Raw genomic sequence first — 18,882 nt, forward strand, 5'->3', positions numbered from 1 at the left:
TTTAAGCAATGATGGAATTCATTTTTCTTTAGCCTTATCATTTTCACACAGACAGGCAGAGCTAATAACTTGTCCTTGAAAATGAACCTTTTGATTTCATTGATAAGAGACCTCAGCCCTGAGCAAAATGGACCATTGTGCGTTACGGAATTGAGAAAGGAATAAGCCATTAACCCTTAATTTTCTGGGGAAAACAACTGTATTAGGGTTCTCCAGATAAACAGAACCAATAGGTTGTGCATAGACAGCGAGAGTGAGAGACAGAGAGAGAGAGAGAAATAGATAGAGGGATGGGGGGGAGAGAGAGAGAGAGAGAGAAAGTGAGAATGAGAGAGAGAGCAGAAAGAGAGAGAAAGAGAGAGAGATGTATTGTAAGAATTGTCTCATGTGATAATAGAGGCTGAGAGGTCTAAAGACTCAGGCCAGCTGATGGAGTAATTCCAGCCTGAGTCCCAAGGCCTGAGAACCAGGGTGGCTGATGGCGTAAGTTTCAGTCTAAAAGTTGGCAGCCTCAAGCTCCAAGAAGAGCCAATGTCTCAGTTTGCATCCTAAGTCAGGGAAAGACCAATGTCTCAGTTCAAGAGAGTCAGGCAGAAGAAGTTCCCTCTTTGTTCTACCCAGGGTTTCAACTGGTTGGACAAGAGGCAACCAGTCAGGGAGAGCAATCTGCTTTGCTCAGCATACTGATTCAAACGTTAGCCTTATCCAAAAGCACGCTAACAGACACACTCACAACAATGCTTGACCAAACATCTGGGCACCCTGTGGCCCATTCAATATGACACATAAAATTAATCATCACAATATTCCTACAGCAACTAGCGTAACTTGAAAGATCTCATCATACATATCTTTTTTACTTTCCTTAACTGTGTTTCAGAGTCTCAGTTGCATTGTGGTCATTACATTTGATAGAAAAACAAAGCCAGAACAGGTATTAGAAGGCCCACCAAATCTGACCAAAGGCCTTTGGAAAAGAGGATGCTCCATCCTGTCTGAGCGTATTCACTGTGCTTGACACTCTTATTTTTGGGCACTGGCTGCTGACCTCTAGGAACTTATATAAAGTGAAATATGAATCATTCTATAGGGGGTAGTTTATCTAAGTTTTCTAACTTTGAATGACAAAATCCTGCTATTGTCGTTTAGTTAGGATCCACTCAAGCTAGAAATATACCTCTAGCAGAGTAATATCTAGATTTTTTTTGACATAGGATTTTAGGATGTTTAGAAAATTAATTGAGAATAAAAGAATTCAATTATGGAATAAGAAATATATCAATGTATATGTGGTAGTGTCTGGTACAAACTTCTTAGGAAATTGTACAGATTCCGGGTCTGGCTAAGTGGTTTCTTATCTAGTTCAGAGATCTGCTGAATCTCAAAGTAGTGCTCTGCACTGTTCTTGCACCACCCTAGTCTGCACTGAAAAGTCATAAAAACTCACAGTCTTCACTGGTGAGCTGCCCGGCAATCACTTTAGGAAGCAACACATTTCCTGGTATTGCTAAACGGGTATGGTTCTCCACTGAACTCTATGATATGCTTTATTTACTATATTAGGAATAATTCTCTCTGTCTCCTTGTGTCTATCTGCATGGTCTGGTTTGACCTGTTGAAGGAAAGTGTTTAGCTTGTTTTGATAAGAAAAAATGCCTTTTTGATTGAGGCCTAAATTGAAAATAGATTATATTTTATGTAACAAAAATAAGAGTCATGTCCTTATAACTCATTCCTACTGAAATGCAGCAGCTTAGGCAGCATAATTTTGGGGTTGATACAACAGAGTCTAGAGCTTGCATTCAAATCCTGGCTCTGCCACCTACTTGCTGTGGGGCCCTGGGCAAATGAATCTCTCTAGGCATCAGTTTCTACTTTGTAAAATGCAAATATTAATAATACAATAATTAAGTGTGTTAATATTTGTAAGACACTTAGAACAATGTCTGTCACCTAGTCTCTTTTAAGGGTTTGAAAATAAAATCCTTTTTAATGTTTTCATGTCTATATTCATGATGCAGGAGGAGGTGAGAATATCTCAAAACTTTCAGAATGCTAAGAATAGATTTTATTGATTCCATTGATAACGATGCCATAAGTAACTAAGATAAACAATTTAAAATCTATCGATTACATGGCATATTAGAAAGAAAACAGAAAAGGTTTTGAGTCATATTTGGCTTATGGTTTAGCCATGCACTTACTGTTAAATATATTACCTTATCTCTCTGAGTCACAGTATCTCTCATCTTTAAAACACAGGATTAAAAATGTTTGCTTAAGAATAAAATAAATTAGCACATATGGAATTAATTAGCACAGTGCGTCATTCACTCTCATCATATGTAATTTTGTAAAAACTACTATTTAAATCAAAAAGAAAAATTTTATCCTTTTTCTACAACAAATATTTCTACAGCATTAAAGTAAATTAATCTTCATTCAGTTATTCCGTTATTTCTGGGTTAGAAGATGTTATTACCTCAGGTTACTAACATTGACGGCCCAAAGCAAAGCAAAGGAAATTTAAGGTAAGACTTTTTTTGCATTGCTATAAGAGTACAACCAGGTCAGAAAGGTAAGGTCAGATGAGAGCGGGAATTAACTTTCATCATCTGAAGGCAGAAAATTCCTCCTGTGATATTTTACCTATGAAGTAGACAAGAGGCGCCATTGTGTGTAAAAATACATACTAGCCACAGATTGAAAAGAATCTAAAATCCTAAAGTTAGAGGAGACTCCAGGCTTCTATCAACATGTTCCCTTTCCAAAACACAGAATTGCATCAACTATAGTCATAGCACTTATTGTCTATACCGCTCATGTATCACTTATACAATAGATTATTTTCCTCTCCAATAATAACAGCCCAGAGTAGACCTCATGTTCTCCTTTCCCTGAGTGTCAGGGTGCTCATAGTCCATTCTTGTGGCCAACACCAACGATTATGTTTATGTCCGATATTAACTCTTATAAGGGGCCTGTTTACTTCTTCCATTTGCATTTGTTCTGATTTCTTATTTCAATTTCGTTCATCTTATGGTCTGTGTAATTGCTTAAGCTCCTCAAGTTCTTTTTATTAAGAGTTGTAAGTAAAATTTAATAAACAATAACATAGTCTCTCCTATTTTTATCCTTGGTCTTTGCCATGCTGTTTTACTTGTTCTTTATTGCATGTTTCACATCTATCAATTTTGGGATACGCTTCTCACCTCCCCTACTAAAATGTGAGCTCCTTAAATGCAACAGCTACCTCTCATACTCTTGTATTTTCTTCAACATTTAGGGGTGGACCTAGAGTAAGTCTCTATTTTTGTTGTTGTTGTCCAATGAATGAGAAAAAATAATAATATCATGATTTTAAATATGTGCCAATCCCAATATTAAGATTAAAAAGTTATCTCATAAATTCACTTCATCTTTCATGGCAGTCAATTCTGCTGCCAAGAAGTTTGTTTATACATTCAGTGATTAGTGATGGGCCCTACTTCCAGACACTGTTATAACATTTGGGAAATATGAGTGAGCAAAATAAAGATCCTCACCCTAGAGGTTCTTATATTCTAGCGGGGAAAATAAACTATACTCAATAAAATAATAACTAACTAAATTGTATAGTAAGTTAAAAGGCATAAGTGCTCTGAGAAAGAGAAAATGTGCAGCAATAGAGGAGGAAGGGATCACAAGCACTGGAGAGGTGGGGAAGGGTTTGCAAGATTGAAAAAAGTGGCCAAGGTAAGTCTCCCTGAAAAGAGTTGAGTAAATACAAGAAGGAAGTGAGTCACCCAGTATGTGGAGGAAGAACATCCAGGCAGAGCTGGAACTTGAGGAGAGGCCTGGCATATTTAAGGGACAGCATTAAGCAAGTGAGCAGAGTTGAGGCAGGGGATTTGCCAGGCAGATGACCTAGGGTTTTGTGCGCTATTGCGTGGACTTCGGCTTTTTCTCTAAGTGGAATGGTGAATCACTGAGGGCTTTGAGCAGCAGTGTTATGTTAGCTGACTCATGTTTTATAACTCAGAGAGCTGAAGAGACACTGTCAGCTGAAGAAAGGATACAGGAGAGAGAAGATGGTGGCTTTGACCAGGGTGATCACAGAGTAGATGGCACAAAATCTCCAAAATCTGGATTTATTTCGGAGGTGAAGCCAATAACTATTCCTGATGATTGCATGTGGAATAGAATAGAAAGAGATGAGCCAAAAATAGGTCTTTGGCCTGAGCAATTGGAAGGAATGTCTGCTCCAAGCTAGGATGAGAAGGCTTCAGATAGAGTGGAAATTAAAGTGTCGACATGTTGGGTTTAAAATGTCTATGACTTGCTAAGTAAGTATCTAGATTTACAAATCCAGAGCTTAGGAAAAGGTCTGGGATGGAAGTATAAGTTGAGGAATCAGTGACATTGGTGCATTTAAACACTGAAATTGAATGAAATCTCCAAATAAATGAGGGTCATTAGAGATGAGGACCAAGGACTAAACCGTAGGGGACACTCCAAGATTACAATTTAGAAAGAAAAACAGGGAGGGGACAGATGTGGTGGCTCATGCCTATAATCCCAGCTCTTTGAGAGGCTGAGGTGGGAAGATCGCTTGAGGCCAGGAGTTCGAGACCAGCCTCAGAAACATAGCAAGGTCCACCTCTCCAAAAAAAAAAAAAAAAAAAAAAAAAGAAAATTAGCTGGGTGTGGTGGTGCACACCTGTGGCCCTATCTTCTCAGGAGGCAGAAGCAGGAGGATCACTTGAGCCCAGTAAGTGAAGGCTGCAGGGAACTGTGACTGCCCCACTGCAATTCAGCCTGGAAGACAGAGCAAGATCCTGTTCTCAATATAAAAAGAAAAATTAAAAAGATTTTAAAAAAAGAAATAAGAGGAGGAACCAACCAAGGAGACGAAAAAGAAAAAAAAATCAATAGAGTCTGCTCTATTCTATTGGTAGCCACATAAAGAAAATGTGATAAGTAGAAGAGAAAGATTTTTGTCAAAGGCTGAAAAGTTATTTTTTTTAAATGGGACATGAATAATCTATCAAATTACAATTAGAGACCAGTTCCAAAGTGCTGGGATTACAGGTGTGAGCCACCATGCCCTGCCCAAGATTTCTTTTAACTAAAAAAAAAAAATTGGGGAGGGAAACTCACAGAAGAAAGAAGGATAGCATCGTAGTAATTTCAGGGATTTTGTGTACCAATAGATAGTCCCTTCAGAGCTTCACTCTGAGGATAACTCAAAATCACTACACACTCAAATTCTTAGGAGAGAACTTTGGTCATATAGTGACTCTGAGGTTGGATTAAAAAGGGGCATCTCATATGACCACATGAAGTGGGGAAGGGGTGATTTTCCATAGGAAGAGTTAGGCTTCCCAAAAAAAGGGAAAATAAAAGGTTTAAACAAACAGATATTTCCCTTATGAACCAGTGCCAAAGTCTTCCAAGCCCAGTTTAAAATTCCTGAGGCTTCATTTCTGCTCCCAGTAGGAAGTGGCCTTTTAAATACTTGCCAGGGAGACTGCTTTAATCTGAATGTTCAGAGAAGAAGAGTTCAAGATTCAGTTAAAAGTACAAGGATTTTATTAGGGGAAAATGCCTGCGAGGGGACAAGGAAAGTCCAGAAGAGCTACCAGACTGAAATGCACATCTGACATGGTGATAGGGAGAGAGAACAGGGATGCTGAGCAGAAGCATCTAGGCTGCCATGCATTCTAGGGGAGGTTCAGGAAGACCATCAGAGAATCCTCCAGTCCGCATTCCTCCCAGGACAAGCCAGCCTTAATATTCCTGGCAGGTCCACTCATTGGCTGGGAGCAGCCTTAGAGAGACATGGCACCAGCACGAACAGAGAGATGGGTTTCAGAGGACACGTGGGTAACTTTGGTCACTTATGCTTTCTATAGTTGGAGTTCTGTGTGGAGTGTTATTATGGCAATCACAGGTGCCTTGGGACATTGATAGGTCTTCTGTCTTTAAAACTCTCAATGATTTATTAAGTAATTGGTCTACAGTGAGGTCCAAATATGTACCATTGTCAGATGCTGATGGGGTAAATTTGGACACACATTATTATAACAGACTTGACTCTGAGGGTCTCTGTCTCATCAGCTTGCTCCAAGTTCTGACCTGAAGTTTCCAGGCTGGACTTAAATCCTGGAACCGCATAGCCACAAATTCAATAATCCTGACAATCACCAAAAGTCAGGGTCCAAGAACAAACATATGTCATCTAAGAGTACCATATTCTACTCCAGTTTCTCCAGTTTCTCTATTTCTTGACTAGAGCAAAGAAGCATCTGAAAACACAGAAGTGGCTGAAGTTCATATATTTTTACTCTTAGGATTTTTGAGAAAATTAGACAAACTGACCTTGGTTGGGAGGTTCAACTCTCTAGGGGAATAATCATAATATAAAAATAGAACATTATTATTATATATAATATACACATATTAATATCACATTCCCTTCTAAGCAGTTTAAATTTATTTTTACTCATATAATTTTCACAATACTGTGATGCAGAACTATTATAATCTCCATGTATATATGTGGAAACTCAGGCACATAGAGGTTAAGCAACTTGCCCAAGATTCCACAGGGTAAGTGCTAGAGTCAGATTTGTACCCAGGTATCCTGTCTTCAGAAACATGCTCTTAGCCACTCTGCTATAGCTCTCCTATACTTCCTCTGGCAATGCCATTTTGTTAGTAATGTAGGATAATACAGTCTCAACAAAAGCTATGTAGATCATCAGCTCTGAGCATGTCATGGATTCCACATCTTATTCACAGAAAGAATAACATTAGGCTCACATTTTATGGATTCAGCCAAGTACCATAATTTCAGCAATATAATCATGCTAAAAAACAGAGCTTCTCAAACTGTAGGTTCATTCCCAATATTGGAACATGACCAGTAATTGTGTGTGTGTGTGCTGGATTCAGAAATAATTTCTTAACTGAAGGTTGCAGTTCAAAGAAAAACAAAACAAAATTTTAAAGTCTTTGTTCAAGCAGCCACCAAATCTTTCCACCATGAAGTTTTAATATTTTGGCCTATCCATGGGTCATTAGAATAACCATTGGCACTGGGCAATCAACATGTTTTAAGCAGGGAAGCTGGGAGTTTGTTCTGACCCAGACAGATTACACTCAGTCCTAAGGCTGCCATTTAGCCTGTCTACAAGAAGGTAATAAGGTAGGACAATTAACCCTTGGGAAATCCTAAAAGGATTAACATCATTGGCTATTTAATCAGCCTCCTTCTTCTCCACCAAGACAACTGAAAGAGCATTCATCCTCACTAAACTACTTGACACTGGAAAAGGCAGCTGAAAGTACCAAGGTTTCAGCTAGTTCCCACTCTTTCATTTAATATTCCTTTTTCTGCCTGCTTAGTGCACTAGCCTGACATTTTTCTTTGTTCTTATGGGCATATATCTAGCTTCCACCCACAGATCTCTTGCATGGCAAGAACGGTACAGACTCTGAACATTATTCTTCACCCACAGATGTCAAAAATGCATGAGCATGCAGTGCGTGCTGGGATGTGGGTGGTGAAGAAGGAATGAGCCAAGGCAGTCATAGAAATACCAATTTCTTTGGTGCAATTATACATGGCCTCAATATGCCCAAGGCACCATAATCATAAAAAGTGCCTCTTAGTGTCAGCTACATTTGACTGCACACCCCCTGTGGCCAGAGCTCCATGTTGGGTGTGTGGACAAGTATGGCCCTCACACTCTAGGAACTTGCAATTCAGTGAAGAGACAAGGCAAACAGGCATGATTTAAATAGAGCACTTCATACTGCACGAGAAAGAGAATAAATTTTCAAAAAATTTTCTAAGTACAAATTGTACTTTATTCCAAATTCACAAGAATAAATGTTTTCAACTTATACAGTACTTAATTATTTATATTTCCTTTAAACTTATTGACAGCTATGGATTTTGAATAGTAGATTTTTACTTATAATTTTTGCTTCAGTCCTTCTGATTGAAGATGGCAAATGTTAACTAAACAAACAAATAACGATAACAATAAATTTTTAATTTATATTTTCCTTGGAAGAAAAAAAAGCATGGATGCTAGTGAAAAAAACAGTCAAGCAGCAGTTACTCTAGAAAAGGCACATAATAAAACAAGCTGCTAAACTTTAGGGACGAAAATGAAGGAGTCTTCTTTGATTTTTCCTCAATTCTTCTAACCAAAGCTTCAACTGCAATTTTTTTCTCTTAATCACTGATAAATACTATAAAATCGGAAGTCCTGTGCAGTTATGATCATTTTAACTATGTGTGATAGAAAAAAATCACTATCACCCAAAGTTATAATATCTGAAATTTGAAAAATGCTTTTGCATAGATTTACATCCCACAAGAATCTTATGCAGTAGGTTATACAGGCTGTAACTTACTACGTTGAAAAACTTACTGAAGTTTTCTTGGAGAGTTCCTGAAGATGTAAAACTGATACTCAGGCTTTGTGATTCTCAATTTAATTATTTTTCCAGGAGGAATGGATGAACTTACGGTTTAGTGTTATGATTGCATTTATCCTACTATTTGACAATAAATAATTTTCACAGATCTTCAGAAAAGCAAACTGAATCTGCAAAGAAATCCCGTATGAAGACTTAATACCACAGCCTGATTCTGCATTTGTAATTTTCATACAGGTAACATTCTACAACCAGATGCATCACCTTCTAAAACTGGTACATTATCCTCAACACCAGTTACAATTCCAGAAAACACCTCACAGTCTCAAGGTATGATATCTGTGTGCCTGAGTGGAAATCTGCTCTACCTGACCCTTTCTTCACCAAGGAAACTCTAACAATCTTGACTCACAAAACAGAGCTCCTTCAGAATGAGACTGTATCTTTTGCACTTGCAGCATCATACCTACAAATTATGGCTGTTTCCTTAAATGAGGGTGGAGGGAGGACTGCAAGGATTGGCACACATTAACCAAAAGTGACTTGTTTTTTTCTTTCTTAAAGTAATAGGCACTGAGGGTGGAAAAAATGCAAGCACTTCAGCAACCAGCCGGTCTTATTCCAGTGAGTAACAGCAATATCTTCTTCACTCATGGCAGTAGATATGCAGAACGTTTGAATGTGACCAGTAAAGGAGAGGAATAAGATTACGGGCAGCCTTTTCTCAACTTTACTGATCCTGCAGTCCCATTACAATCCTATCTAACTGCTGCCTGCTCTGAAAATTTCCCACAAGTGAGTCTTAATGACAAAAAGAAAAAAAAAAAGGAAAAAAAAAAGAAAGAAAAAAAGAAAGAAAAAGAAAAGAGAAGAGAAAAAAAAGCACAGTTTGGCATTTTCTTAGCTTAGTGTTTAGCAATTACCATCAAGGGCCAAGGATGACTCGATGGGACTAGTTTCAGATAAGCCAAAATGCACAGGTAGACGTCCCCATAAAAGTGAATTATTTCCAAATTATCAGGTTGTATACCTTGAACATATTTCATTTTTGTCAAGTAAATAATTAAAATAATAAATTATATCAAAAAATGAATTATTTGCCTTCATAGAACACTAAAAATGGCCTTTAAGAAATGTTCCATTTTAACTAAAACCTATATATGTCATATAACATTTATGTGTGTGCTAAGACTGAATACAGAATATTAATTTCCTTAGTAATTAAGAACACAAAGACTATATTCAAAACTGTTATTATAAAAGGCTCTATTAAGTTTAGTTAAACACATTCCATTAAATAAGTCATCGTAGAAATTACTGACCTGCTGATTCATGGCATCTTCATTTTGGGATGCAATAATGATTTCACCTAAGGTCTATTATGAAATCAGCAGACCTTACTTAAAACAAATATTTAACTCTGACAATGGGAGTGTAAACCATCCTACAGATGAATTGGAGAATAACTCTCACCCCTGATAAATATATAAGGAGTACATATGCAAACAAATATGCCAAACTAATAGTCATCTTAATTTCCTTTAGTTGTGTGTTTATGACAGCTCTCTCGCTTTTATCACGTACTTTTAACCTTGGAAATAACCATCAGAAAAGAAGGAAGGAAGGAAGGAAGGAAGGAAGGAAGGAAGGAAGGAAGGAAGGCAGGCAGGCAGGCAGGCAGGCAGGCAGGCAGGCAGGCAATACTCTTCCTCTTAATACAAATATGAAAAACTCACCCTAAGTTACTGCAGCAACATCCCTCCCCCAAACAGACACACATACACATATCTCTCTTGAATCATGTTCATTTTCAAGAATCATCTTCACTGTGATATCTACTTACATTATTTTATGCCTTTTCTAGTTTTAAGATATTATTATAGAAAGAAATTTGTGAGTGTTTTAGAAAGCCAGCATTAGGACTAAAGCAATCCCAGTTGGGTTATATATATTTTGGTAACTTCATTATAAAGTACTAAAAAATGTAATCAGTGAATGTGGATTTAATTATAATCTAGAGTACATCTTCTGCTTCTCTAGTCTCCCATCTCCCCACTTCTTCAGTCTCCAGGAAGATGGGGGCACTCTCTCTCAAGGTTGGAATTTTGTTTCAGAAAGGTTACAAGACTGACATCAAGTGGTTATGTCAAAGATGACAACTAGAGCAAACTCCACGAATCAGAGGAACCTTTGCCTAAAATATAATGTTTTTAATAGAATGATATTCAAAGAAGAAAGGAAGTACTCATGCTTTCATGCTTTTGCTCACTTACCAAACTATCGCTGTGAAATTCAGTAGCCACTCTAATTGACAATGTCTCCAATTCTTTTTAGATATTATTTTGCCGGTGGTTATTGCTTTGATTGTAGTAACACTTTCAGTATTTGTTCTGGTGAGTTTGTACCGAATGTGCTGGAAGGCAGATCCGGGTAGGTAACAGTGTTTTGTTTTGTTTTGTTTTCCTGAAAGAATAATGAATATATGCTCAGTTTAAACTTGATTTTAAATTCTTAAAGGGAGAGAAGAGTTATAGAAGGAAATGCAATGTCGTATTTCCTGATCACAGAAACAAAGGACGAAGGGCACAGACACCCACTGAATGCCAGTGAATTGCAGAATGGGAATTAAATACTGTTAGTATATATTATCAAATACGGGAAAATTCTTTTTAATAAAAGAGCCCACGTTTTGTGGGTGATCAGGGGAATATGGTAGTAAAGAGGGCATAAAAATGACATACCTTGTCTATGGCAAAGATTAACTCCATTTCTATGTAACAGAAAATAAAGAGAGGGATTGCTAAGAAGTCAGCTCAGGGGCCCATAATGTCAAAAAATGTTCTGTGACTAATTTCCCTCCTGGGAGACACACCCAACGAAAGTATCTTCCATGACCATGTTATATTTTTTATCCTTTTTAAAATAAACTTTCTATTTTAGAGTAGACTTAGAGTTACAAGGAAGTCGAAAAGATAGTACAGGGAGTCACCACACATAGTTACCCTCATTCCCTTATTAAGATCTGATGGTATGTTTGTCACAATTAGTGAACTAATACTGATAAATTATTGTTAACTAAATTCTGATTTCTTTTAGTCTTTACTCAGTCTTTTTTCTGTTCCAGGAAATTTGCCTCTTCTTTACTCAACCTTCACCTAAATACTCCTTCAACTCCCATGGCTCAGCTGTCATGTTACCTTAATTCCAAACTATCTTTCCACTTCACAGCCCAGCCCTGGTCGTATAATGCAGTAGCATGTATCCATGCCCTCATCCATACTATTCCTTCTGGAATATCCAGCCCACCTCTTACCTTTCATAACACACCTAATCTCCAACTTACCCATTAGGACTCAACTCAAACGCTAATTTACTGTATCTTTTTATAACACACCACTTCTTCAAGTGGAATGAATTCTGCCTTTAATTGTAATACTGCAGATTTGGATTATATCATTTATCATACCACAGTACAGTTACGTATTTCTCCACGTGCCTACCTCTCTTGAAAGTCAGGCAACCCTTCCAAGTCACAAATCACATATTGTTCACATTGCATGGTACAGAATATATAGCAGGCCCTTACTATATGCTTATTGAGTTACATTTTTAAATGTACAGTAAATAGAATTCTCCTTCCCCACTTTAATTCTAAATATGTCACAAAAAAAATCTACCTGAGTCTCATAAACTGTTAAATGGTAAAAAGCAATTATTTTTATAAGGAATATAAGCTGCATTATGCTTTGTTTACCTCATGGACAATATGCCCCTCAGGACACTAATGAATGCTATCCCTAAAGCCACCTGCTGACCATGCATTGCATGGACAGTTGTAGTATGATCGCGGCAGTACCAAGAGAAGCTAGGAGACCAAAACAACAGAGTTCATTTTAGCTCTTGGTGAAAAGTAAAAAGAAATCAATGCCTTTTCCTTTGGGAATCAGTGAATAAACTTCTTAATGTCTGAAACATGTCTCCTTGTTCAGTTTTCAGAGGTGAAACAGCATTTTTATAAGTCTGTTTAATTTCTCTAAGTTTCTGAACTACCTAACAATCCTATCTTTTACTGGAAATCGGCTATCCAAATTGAAGCCTGTGAGTGTTGAGTATACAGGATAGGTAAAAATTAACGTGCTAAATTTATTTGTAAAAATATGCTATACTAAAAATTACTTTACATAGGAAGATTTAAGAATACATTATTTGAAAAGTTAACATTTTCTATTAAAGAGGCTTCTACAGATGTGTAAAATTCCTACCACTATGGATAGCTGTTCTGGAGACATGAGTATTTTAACGTCACGTTTGGCAATTGTACAATTAGCCAAATCTTTTTGGTTATTGTTAACTTTTTGAGACACAATTTACAGCACTGTTATCATTAAATTAGCACCATTAAATATCTGCAGTTAATCACTCTTCAAGTATGTGGGAGAGACTTTATCTAGTTTGGGAAATGAGGAACCCATTCTGCTCTGCGGAAGACAACATGAATCAGAGATTTCAATAAGAAATGAAGCTTATCTGGACAAGGTTGACAGTGGACTGAGCTTTAACCAAATAAGAATGGTATATATGCAGAAAATAGTCTGTTGGCTTGCGTCTATCTGCTAATGAGACTATCGCTATAGTTTCCTAGGGAAAAAACATTTAAACAGGCATGTAAAAATCTCAATACATTTTGCTGGAGAGAATGCGGAGAAAAGGGAAACCTTACACTGTGGGTGGAAATGTAAATTAGTACAACCGCTATGGAGAACAGCTTGGAGGTTCCTCAAAAAAACTAAAAATACTGCTACTGTATGATCCAGCAATCCCACTGCTGGGTATATACGCTTAACACAGGAAATCAGTATATCAAAGAAATACCTGCATTCCCACATTTGTTTCAGCACTGTTCACAATAGCCAAGATTTGGAAGCAACCTAAGTGTCCATCAACAGATGAATAGATAATGAAAATGTGGTGCTTATACACAGTGATGTCCATTCAGTCATGAAAAAGAATGAGATCCTGTCATTTGCAACAACATGGATGGAACTAGAAGTCATTATTTTAAGTGAAATAAGTCAGGCACAGAAAGACAAACTTCCCATGTTTTTATTTCTGGAAGCTAAAAAGTCACAACAATTGAACTCATGGAGCTAGAGAATAGAAGGATGGCTACCAGAAGCTGGGAAGGGAAATGGAGATGTTTAATGGGTACAAAAATACATGAAGTATGGATAAAACCTAGTATTTGACAGCACAACAGGGCAACTATAGTTAATAATAAATGATACATTTTGAAATAACTCAGTGAATATAGTTGGACTGTTTGTAACACAAAGGATACTTGAGGGGATGGATACACCACTGCCATGATGTGATTGTTGTGCATTGCATGCCTATATCAAAATCTCTCTTATACCCCATAAATATCTATACCTACTATGTACCCACAAAAATTATAAATTAAAAAAAATCAACTCATTTTAAAACAGGGCTATTAGCATCACAGGTGATATTGTTTATGGCACATAGGAATCAAAAAATACTGTTAAAACCTTACTGATTGGGCAAAGATAGGTTAAGTCTAATTGGTGAGCAGCATATGGCGCCATGGGTTAAATCCTAGGGATTAAGAGTTATGATGGGATATCTTAACCAAGATGACAGAAATAGAAGCCGCCAAAATATTAGTGGAAGTTAAGGTCTTTATAAAACAAGGATAGTCAAAGCCAGGAGAATTATATTCAAAGGGCATATTCAATGACAAGATTTAGATTAGATATGAAAGGGAATCTAAGAAACAGAAGCTGAGTAGCAATGGAATAAAACCAGAGCAAAGGAGCACAACAAGGGGAACCTTATTCAATCACATTAAACAGTTGGCCTGATTGGCCATAGATTAATACAAGATGTGATCACCAACATTCACTCCAGAGAGGCCATATCTTTGTGCAGAATGAATCATTCTGAGAGCTCACTCTAAACCCCAGGTGTTTTCTACCAGACAGTTGTGAAGCAGCCTGGCAAAGAGAACAAAAGATTAGTTGCAGCTAGTAGCCTCTGTGACATTTTACAGGGCTCTTTTGAGAGGCTGAATCACTGGGTTTAAGATATAATTAGATATAGTATCTACGTTGTAGCTCACCACAAACACAGTGATTTGTGTCCCAGAAAAGAACAATGTATAAAGGAAGGTCAAAACTTCAATTCTCTGGCATAAAACCTGTAATACTTTTAATAGAATTTTTTCACAGATACTGAAATAAACAGACACTTTCTGTTGTCCATGGGATATGCAATAATGAACAGTAATTTCGCATAGTGATATAAAACTACAAGATCAAGATTAGTCCAGAACTAAGTTTAGTAGAGTTGACCTAATTAGGACTATCCCATGAGTGCCAGGATAAGTATTAACCATACCTGAGGAAATGGCTTGGCAAGGGGAAAATTAAAATATTTTAAAATGGCTTAGAAACATCTCTGCATAGAAAAGAGTGGGCGGCAGGTGAGGGGGTTAGAGGGGCTCGCTCAGATTTTTGGTAGCCAACTTCTTTGCAACTCTAATAACAACTCCTTCTTCTCCTAGGCACACCAGAAAATGGAAATGATCAGTAAGTAAGCCCATATCATCTTTTGTTTAGACCCTACCATTTACATAGTGAAAATTATTGTTACTCTATTTACACTTTTTTGGATTATTTTCTAAAGGGTAGAAAATCTACATATTGGCTTTGACTATTTGTCAGAGCTCTCTCATTTAACAGAGAAATTCCAAATGTAAGATCATGTTTAATCTTAGAATGGTAAAATGGGAAATAAAAAGATGAAATGGAAAAGTAGAAGAATGAATATAATTATGAGGGAAAATATCATAGAAAAAATACCTAGAATTTTTAAATAGTTTCCCAGTGAAATTTTTAATATGTTTATCACAGGGAAAATTGTGGTTCTACCTTGAGCCAGTTCTCAGTGCCTTTAAGGTAGATGGCTGTTTTACTTTGACTTGATTAAAATAAAGCAGATTTTAGCAATCCAGGCAACAGTAACAACCAAGGCGCTGCAAAGAGACATGATGAATTGTTTTTCATGTCAAAACAAACCCTGTTTTCCTTGTTGACAGGAATTTGTGGTCTACCTTTATATAAGTGTTTTTATGTTTCATAAGGTTGTAAACTTTAGAAATAATGCTACATTACTATTCATATGTCTTAGAGACTCCTGAGATGTCCAAAGAAAATAATTAGAGTTTGAAACTCTTTTGGATAGATGAGAACTCTTGATTAAAATAGGTAGTTCAGATACTGTACTACAGTATCTCAGGACTTCATGCAAAGGAATATCTCCAGAATTCAGCATAAGCCCAAAAGGCTTGTAAACATTTCTATGTCTTCCTCCCCATAATTCAGAATTGGAGACATATGCAATATGGACCTTGTACCAAGTGTTTCACACAACTCAAACTAATTTTTAATTTATCTGACAATCACCTCTATAAGACAGTAGCAGGGGTTTATTGGCTTGATTCCAGAAAAAGTAAAAATTGCTAAAAAGTATTTGTGTATTTATATGTGAAAAGACAAAGTTCTTGCCATGGAAAGATATATATATATATGCATATGTATCTTCGTCATTCTGTTTCTGTCACAATACTTTCACAAACATACAATGCTGATTACTGTGGTGTTAATTTAATGTTTTTTGTTTCAAATAGACCTCAGTCTGATAAAGAGAGCGTGAAGCTTCTTACCGTTAAGACAATTTCTCATGAGTCTGGTAAGTTTCCAGACAAGTTGATTAGATGAAAATTAGTTATTTTAGAATCTAACCATAACCTTGGATTTTGTTCACGTGAAACATAAACAAAAGGCCTAACTTCTTTAGAAATAGCCAATTACTGTCAATAAATGTAAAATTCTCCCATGAAGGAAAGAAAAATCTTACCAATTTGATAAGATTATTGGACTATGTGGCCTTTAGAGGTTGCTTTCTATAGATGTGTGGATGTGTAGATGGCTGGAGGCATTTCCTATTCTGCGGGAGTGGCAGAAAGATCACAAAATTTGTTAACAAGTTTTTAAATTATTGCTGTTGTTTTGTTTCATTTTGGTGCTGGCTATGTAGTCACATATGATCAAAAAGGCAAAAAAACTGGTCATCAGTTAAAATGTAAATAATGTTTTATATCATTTATATACATTTAATTGAGCCTCTCCATAAAGGTAAAATATAATATTCTATTGATATAATGTGAATTTTTCCAGTTTCTTAGGTATATTCATTTGATTGGAATTGTAAAAGTCTTTCAAAATATAGGTATGACTTGTGTCAAGAACAATGAAAAAATGTGATGCTAGATAGCTTTTCAAAATTAAAATCATGGATTTTTCTTTGTTTTGAGTAGATCAGACATTTAAACCATTGACATCACAAAACAGATCAATTAAAAGCAATTATTAGTTTTATAAAATAATCTGGCCAGGAGCTGTGGCTCATGCCTGTAATCCCAGCACTTTGGGAGGCTGAGGCGGGCAGATCACCTGAGGTCAGGAGTTCAAGACCAGCCTGGCCAACATGGTGAAACTCTGTCATTACTAAAAAATACAAAAATTAGCTGGGCATGGTGGTGCATGCCTGTAATCCCAGCTACCCTGGAGGCTGAGGCAGGAGAAATGCTGGAACCCCGGGGGTGTAAGCTGCAAAATCATGCCATAGCACTCCAGCCCGGGTGACAGAGGAGTGAGACTTCATTAAATAAATAAATAAATAAAAATATAAAAAACCATGTGGGTCTAATTTAAACATCATGTTACATTAACACATTTACAATATCCAATTCCCCAATTGAATAAGCTATATTATAAATATTTCTGGTGGCTCAAAATAATTTTGTAAAACAGAAAACTATAAATATTGTCCCAAATCAAGAGCAAGATACTAAAGGCTGAAAGTGTTCTCAATTTCCTGTATAAATTCAAACTAGAACAAACGGCAAGAGGCAAACAGAAGAGTTGAAGAGCAAGAACAGCTGAAGCCTGCACAGGAATGCTGAAATCCCTCACATGAGCCATCTTATTTTAGGAGAGATCTCCTTTGCTCTTGCAGCTCTTCCACTCTTTAATATACATATTTCCTTTATTCCCATACTATACTTTCTCTCAGGAGGAACCATCTGAAGGGGGCAAAGAAGCAAAATGTACTCATAGAGTGGTTAGAAGCCACTCACAGTTTTCTCCTGGCTGTTCACCAGCCTTTACTAAGTAGCCAGGCCTATTCTACCAGGTCAGGGAAAAGGGCAAAAAAAAAAAAAAAAAAAAGTGCTCAAGCAGGCTAAACGTGAACCAGTCCTGAGTAAGCACATGAGAGATCATAAGCGTGACTACGTGATTTATCAAGAAAAGACCTCAGAATCTGCCTGTGGCTTGCAAGCAGGCATCACACATACTCCAAACACTCTGCAGTCATGTTGGCTCTCCAAGTGGTGAGTTAGGGTGCCAAACATACCTGGAAGTGCTCTGTGTAGAAGCTCCTGGCTCTCCTTGTGAGGAGGGCACTGGGATCAGTTTTCTACCACCCATTTCTGCCAAAGAAATGGGACAACTGACACTAGAATCATGACTTCCAGCAGGGGGAAAACCTCAGAGAACCTTGTGTTTCTTGGTTGCAAATGTAATAGCAGACTCTAAGGCCTGGGGAAAATTCTATGTAGGCTCTCTCCCACTCTTGTGGTGACCATAGCAGTAAGTGAAATAGACAGTGGCAGACTAGTTAAATAGACCCTTAGCCCACCTAACTTCCTTTTCTTCAAAAATAACTTGTCAGGTCACAAGTCTAAGAGGGAGATACTATCATGGAAATAGTAAGATATATTCTCAGGTACTTTTATTTCTGCCAACTTCAATTTAGAAATTATATTGCTTTTAGCAAAATAACCATTCAAAGGGCAACCCAGATGATTACCATGGAAAATATCTGGTGATAGGGCAACACTGAAATTGATGATTCAGAGTAGACTTCAGTAGCCCAGAATTTATCATCTAAAATATAATGCTATCCAAATGCTCCTTGTGCTATCACAATTTTTATTAAAGTCTATCATTAACAGAACTTGGTGGCTCCCCAAACACTAGCAAACAAATTTCTTCCCACTGCATTTCAAAATGTATTCAAATATCTTTTCTTTATAACACTATGCTCACTCCACTCAAGAGAAGTTACATTACTAAAATTATTTTTACTTCAGTAACTTCTCTTGCCTAATACTGACATCTTTCCTAAAAAATAAGTAGAAAAAAAAAACTTAAATGGTTAGGTTTGATGTAAGTTCACAAGCTTAACTCAATGTTTCTACTGCTGCCTATATAAAATTTTTAGAAATTTTTAAAATACAGAAAACAATTGATAGAACAAATATCTGACCACCAGCTACTCAGAATTGATGACTGTTACAATTTA

The 18,882-nt window shown here is 36.8% G+C and overlaps 1 protein-coding gene across 1 annotated transcript in view; it reads left to right on the forward strand.

The window, feature by feature from the left end:
- Positions 1–18,882, forward strand: part of EMCN (endomucin) — a 130,710-nt gene that overhangs the window by 94,026 nt on the left and 17,802 nt on the right. The window contains exons 6-10 of the mRNA XM_055296910.2: positions 8,671–8,763; positions 8,998–9,057; positions 10,768–10,863; positions 15,017–15,041; positions 16,142–16,203. Coding sequence (XP_055152885.2) covers positions 8,671–8,763; positions 8,998–9,057; positions 10,768–10,863; positions 15,017–15,041; positions 16,142–16,203 — 336 coding nt within the window. The remainder of the gene's footprint in view (positions 1–8,670; positions 8,764–8,997; positions 9,058–10,767; positions 10,864–15,016; positions 15,042–16,141; positions 16,204–18,882) is intronic.

This window comes from Symphalangus syndactylus, chromosome 10 (assembly GCF_028878055.3).
Source record: "Symphalangus syndactylus isolate Jambi chromosome 10, NHGRI_mSymSyn1-v2.1_pri, whole genome shotgun sequence".
NCBI classification, from domain to species: Eukaryota; Metazoa; Chordata; class Mammalia; order Primates; family Hylobatidae; genus Symphalangus; species Symphalangus syndactylus.